We start from the raw sequence: 6,000 nt of genomic DNA, 5'->3' as shown, positions 1-6,000 counted from the left end.
AATTGCTGGATATGCCTGTTAGGCTGCAAAGCTTTGTAATCCTGTCCAAAGCCCTAATGCATTCTAGCTGATGAACAGAGCTGCCAGTTGCCTCAGGACAATAGTCTGTATTGGAGCCTGGAGCTTGCGCTGGCGTGTGTGTTCCAACTCTAATTACCGTCCATTGTAACAGACAAGTTATCTGTCTTTATGACCCGAGTGTCTTATGTTAAGCAGGATGGAGGAGGATCTTCTCATACTGGTATTTCCTTTCCCACACTGCTTTCTGAATACCACTCTTGCTTTGTTTGTTTAGTTGCTTAGCACACTTTCCTGAGTACAGGGGGGCTAGAATTGTGGCTTCTAGCTGCAATCCCAGACTGGGGGAATTGTGGAGCAATGCTGCCCCAGAGGGAGCACCAGTAGGCTTTGGGACTTAGGGAAGAAAAAGTCCTCTTGGAGACTAGAAGTGAGCAGAGGGAGTGTACCCACTGCTCTGCCCCAGAAAGGACACAGTAGTGAGAACCTGCTAAAAGCATAGCAGTGGTATGGCACAGTAGAGTCCAATGTACATCAGCAGAAAATTGTTGTAGAACAACGATGGTGTCCACTTGCTGAAACATAATCAATCGAGGTGTGCCAGTAATCCTTTAACACAGGCGGGTCAAACTGAGCTGATACCCTGCCACTTGGCGTGGGCCACATTCAGCAAAAGTGATTAAAACAGAAATAGATTGGGGCTTGGTCTACATTAGAGTTAGGTCAAGATAAGGCAGCTTACTTTGACCGAATGATGTAAGTGTGCACATTACAGCCTTGCTCCCACCTGTGTAAGTGTCCTTCTACACTGATGTCATAAAGCCATGTCCACAAGAAGCGTAAGGCTTATGTTGGTGTAGTCAGGGCGACACAGTGTCCCTATAGATGCTGGTTACTTACAAGAGCTGCTAGCTGTCATTCTTGTCAATTTCACAGCTCCATGCTGGAGCAGTGAAATTGACAAGAAAACCAGGGGTGGGTGGGGAGCTCCAACTGGATCCCAGCTGCTGTGGGCCTTCCCGCTCCCAACCAGGCTATGCCCATCCCACTCCTTGCAGGGAGCCCGGCTGCCCCCAGACTCCCTGCTGCTGCTCTGCTCTGAGCCAGGCTGTGCCCACCAGGCTCCCTGCTGCCAGCTGGGCTTCAGGTTCCCTGCAAAAGAGAAGAGTTTCAGGAAAGAAAAAAAATCCATCCATCAGGCAAGGGAGGACAGAGAGCAGGGAATAAACTGAGCCAGCACTCTGACTACTTGAACACCAGTTAACTCCCCGGGGGTGGACCTGACTGTGCTCAATTAGTGGATGAGAATGGCTGGGGATAATTAAAGAGTTAATTAGCCATTAATGCAGAAGGTAGAAAAAGGGCCTAGGAAAGAAGTGTTGGAGGTCGGGGGGGGGGGGGGAGGGAGGTTGCAGAGTCAGGATGATTGTTGCATGGAGAGATCTTGTCCCTCCTTGGTGGAGGACCTGGGAAGAACGGATAGCGTAAATAGTGTGGTGTCTGGTTAGTAAAGGTGGTGGGAAGAACAGCTGTTTAACAAGGGAAGGAGTCTGAATTATCTGTGTAGACAGAGTAGGAGAGAGATTTTGTCCTGTCACACCCCCATACATTGTTTGGGTTAAACTCTGAGCTACCTACAATGGGTAGTGGAAATTAAGTAGCTTGTCTGAAGTTTTGTCCCAGATATCTAGGGACATTTATAGTGTAAATGGATCACAGTTAACAGTGTAGTTTCTATATGTTCTTGAAATGCATGGGGTTATGCTCCTTGGTCTATGTCAGTGTATTATGATTCCTTTATTTGGAATTAGTGCTTGTCTTGATTCTGTTCCAGCCACTCTAGAATTCCTACAGCTGAAATATCTGAATATATAATTTCATAGGGGGAATTATGAGGCCTGCTAATTTTGGGAACCTATGTAAATCTGAAGTCTTAACTTTAGCTCTCTTCCTTTCCCATGCTGTAGACATGCGGACTCACCCCTGTGGCACCTCCTACTGGTTGTCCTGGGGAATTAGCTCTTTCCAGCCAGGAGCGCCCTCTGCAGGCCAGTGATCCACCTGTCTTCTGGCCCCTATGTCCCTCCCTGGACCCCAGTGCCCTTTTAACTGGGGTGCTGCCCCCAGGCAGTACCCTACCAATCTGGGTCTCCCCTCCCTGGGGAATCCCCAACCCACTACCCTCACTTCACCTCAGAATATGGCTATTGCCAGTCACCATCTAGCCTCCGCTCCCTGGGGCAGATTGCAGTGCACACGCCATTTATCACTGGCAAAGGGGGGTTTGGACCTGCTGCCTTTGCCTACCCTTGGCTACCCCTCTGTGGCCCCAGTACCTGTCCTAGCCTTTATCAAGGCCACAGCCTGGGGCTTTCCAGGCTGGAGCTCCCCAGCCTTTCCCCAGCCCTGCTCCACTCTAGGTACCTTAAGCAGCCAAGCTCTTCTTCCCTCTACAGGCAGAGGGAGACTGCTTGGGCTCCTGGCTCGCAGCCTTTTTATACAGGCCGCTTCCCCAATCAGCCCAGCTTTTAGAGCTGCAGCTTTCAAGTCCTCCCAGGCAGCTTTTTAAACCCCTCAGGGCAGGAGTGGGTAACCAACCCGCTACACATGCACATGGAGATAATAGCCATGGCATATCACGTTACTGTTCCTCTACTTTCACATATATTAATGCTTGCACGAGAAAGAATTATCTAGACACTATGTTATGTATTTGATTTGACCCTTTGTATATTTCAATTTTAAAGTACAACACATTGAGCCTGATTCTGATTTCACAGCAGTTTTATACTTGTGTAATTTCATTGATTTTAGGGAAGTAATTGTACTGAGGAATCAGGCCTACTATATGTAACAGTGGTGCATAAAATAAGTAGATGCTCTGAGACAAGGTTATGTTATTTTTACTGGTGGGTTGTCAAATCACTTCCAGGAATCAAAGCAAGTATTAGTCAAATGATTTATGGAAAATGCATTTACAGTTCCAAGACAACAGGAATGTCCCTCCAGATTGTTTTCATAGCAAAGATAAAAATCATGTTACATTTGCCTATGAATCTCTAGCTACCAGGCTTCTGCTGACTAAATGGAATGGAATTCTCCATTATGTTTACTGTATCTATTATACTGATGTAGAGCTGTTTGTTTCTTTTGGAAAGTGAATAATATCCCAAATAGAACATGATCCAACAAAACTTGAGATTTCTGTGGAATAGCACAGTAAGCAGGCATGAAAATAATTCCTCTTGTTATGATGACTCTGTTTGGCAGCAGAAAGGAGCCTGGTTCTTTTTCAGTCTGAGAAAAGATAAGGTAGGCAGTGCAAATAAGCAATACCTTTGCCCCCACTGGAACTGTACTTCTGGGAACTAGCATGCTTAAGTCACTCTTTTAATTATTATTTTCTTAATGATAAGATTACAGTAGTTACAAGGACCAGGGACCACTCCTTTCCTCCGCCTCCTCACATAACCAGGAGGCAGACCAAAGATATGCAGACATTCATGACACTACAAAAAGCTCTTCAATTGCAAAATAATGGCACACCTTTTTTCTGTACACAGTCGTTTACACAAAAAACACCATATTTACAGTTTAACCAAGTCAAACAAGATTAGATAAGAAAAAGTATCTAATATCCACCCTCCTAGAAAATAATGTGGCTAGCCTGAGATATTTTGCCTTGTTTCATTTAAGGTATAGGCTGGATGAAAACGTTTTGGTTGATGGTTGAAGACTAACACAGGTTTTCCCAGTTACAACTTGGCTATAGCATATCCATTACCAGCTCTCCGCTTCCAGCATTTGTGCATGCATAATCCCCCCAAAATCAGGCAGGTCAGGGCTACCGGAATTGCTGCAATATGCCAGGGGAAACTGAATGCTGTAAAAAAAACAAAGAAAACTGTTATGTATATTTTAAAAAGACAATTACCTAAATTCAGAAAAGCATCCCAAGAAAAATCGGTGTCTGATCCTACAGCCCTTTCTCACAAAAATAATTCATTAGTTTTAATGTGGTTAACCTCATGGGTGAGAAGAACAGTGTAGAATGAAGACTGCAGGATCAGAACCTTAAATTACTATGAACAAAACTGATTGAAGCTGAAATTTTTATTAAAGTAAGTTGGATTGATTTCCAAGAGTAAATATTTTCCAATGGAAAAATTATAATGCAGCTCATTTTGGATTATACCATTTATCTTTCACATAGGAACCAAAAACTAGCAGAAAGATCAGTCTCCATGTCATTTCCTTCACCTGAGTAATATCTAGGTACCTAAACAACTCTGGGAAGCTGTGATCAATTTAACAAAACAACCCAAAAGAATAAACCCCAAATCACAGTAGACATGAGTGAACTGTGACTGATGAAAGCAATAAATGTTACTGTGCCTTTCCAGTGCCAAATGAGCAAGCTTTAGTCACTCACCAACATCATGCAAAGAAAAAAGAAAAATCTGTATTATTTCAAACTGTTTTCACAGCTGTTTCTCAGTCCACGTGTCCAATGGTCTTTTACATCATAACACAGTTGCACTAAACTAAGGCCTAGTCTCTACGCAAACTTGAACCAAAATAACTACGCCAGTTGTAATTCTCACCTTTTGTTATTTCAGAGCCAGTCTGTATGAGACAAACGGGGACATTAAGAATATCCTTGTTCTGCCATTTCCCTCACCCGAGGCCCTGGGTGAAATCCTGGCTCTTTGAAGTCAATGGGAGTTTGTCATTGACTTCATTGGGGACAAAATGTCACCCATTATCTTTAAAAACTTAGGCCCCTCCAGCAACAGGATCCCTCACATGAAGCCCTTAACCATGGGCAGAATGTCACTGAAGTCACCTCCAGGCAGTTTCTATAGAGACAGTGGACAGTACCTTTCATGCTAGAAATACACCGAAGTACGGTACTGTCAAGAACAGTGAGTATGTAGGTAAATGAAGAAGCCATTATGTGCCAAGCAATAACTCAAACACAGCCCTAGCTATTGGAACGTGGCTTAGTTGGATTTTAAAGCCAGTAACGAATACAGCGTGACATGCATCCGACAAACTGGGTATTCACCCATGAAAGCTCATGCTCCAATACGTCTGTTAGTCTATAAGGTGCCACAGGACTCATTGCTGCTTTTACAGATCCAGACTAACACGGCTACCCCTCTGATACTGAATACAGCATGCTTTCACCCTAGCATGCAGTTAAGATAAATACCTCCTTGTTCGACTCGTGTTAGCAGCACTTGGTGTCCGAGACTATTCTGGGCTTCACACTTAAAATCTGTATAAAAATCCATTTCTCTGACTGGATCAAAAATTAGTGGCACTTCAATGTAGTTCTCATCATTTTCTACAATTTCCCTGGAAGAAAAATAATGCATTTGTCACGTTTTTTATACCTGAATTTTCCAGAATATAATAATTTTGGTGATTTTGATACATTCAGTTACTAGTTTCTAACACTAAAATCTATTGTATATTGATTTATTTCCAAAATCACTGTGGGATGCATCCTAAACCACACTGTTCACATTATAGTGCATTCATGACATCCATTTTGCTTAGCCTGGTTGTTTAATGGCCTGATTTTTCAGTACTCTGTCTATCTTTTTTATTCATACAGTCGTCTAGGAAAAACCAGGTAGACAAGATCCAAATTTCTTATTAAACAAAATGCAAGCAGAATCTTCTTTGTGCATCATAAAAGCAGCAAAACAGACACAGGCCCAACTGTTTTTCCTCTGCAAGTCACCTTCTCATTTGACATCACAGACAGAATTTCTGAGACTAGTTCTAGATGTCACCTGGGATAGTGACCAAGGAGGGCCCAATCCTGTTCATGCTTACTCAAGTTAGAATGCCATTTGAAACCCCTCACCTGAGTAAGGACTGCTCACGTGTAAGGGGATTAGGCTTGTGCCCATATTGAAAATTGAGTGGAAAAGGCTATCAAAAACGTTCCAGCCTGCTATAATAATGGCT

General features: G+C 43.3%; 1 protein-coding gene across 1 annotated transcript in view; it reads right to left on the bottom strand.

Annotated features, from left to right (window-relative positions):
• Positions 1-2,920: 2,920 nt before the first annotated feature.
• IL1R2 (interleukin 1 receptor type 2) overlaps positions 2,921-6,000 on the bottom strand; it is a 41,237-nt gene continuing 38,157 nt past the window's right edge. The window contains exons 8-9 of the mRNA XM_044987965.1: positions 5,234-5,379; positions 2,921-3,901 (exon numbers count right to left, since the gene is read on the bottom strand). Coding sequence (XP_044843900.1) covers positions 3,774-3,901; positions 5,234-5,379 — 274 coding nt within the window. The 3' untranslated portion in view covers positions 2,921-3,773. The remainder of the gene's footprint in view (positions 3,902-5,233; positions 5,380-6,000) is intronic.

The sequence above is a fragment of the Mauremys mutica genome, chromosome 1, assembly GCF_020497125.1.
Source record: "Mauremys mutica isolate MM-2020 ecotype Southern chromosome 1, ASM2049712v1, whole genome shotgun sequence".
Lineage (NCBI taxonomy): Eukaryota > Metazoa > Chordata > Testudines > Geoemydidae > Mauremys > Mauremys mutica.
This window is presented reverse-complemented; position numbering and strand designations above follow the sequence as displayed.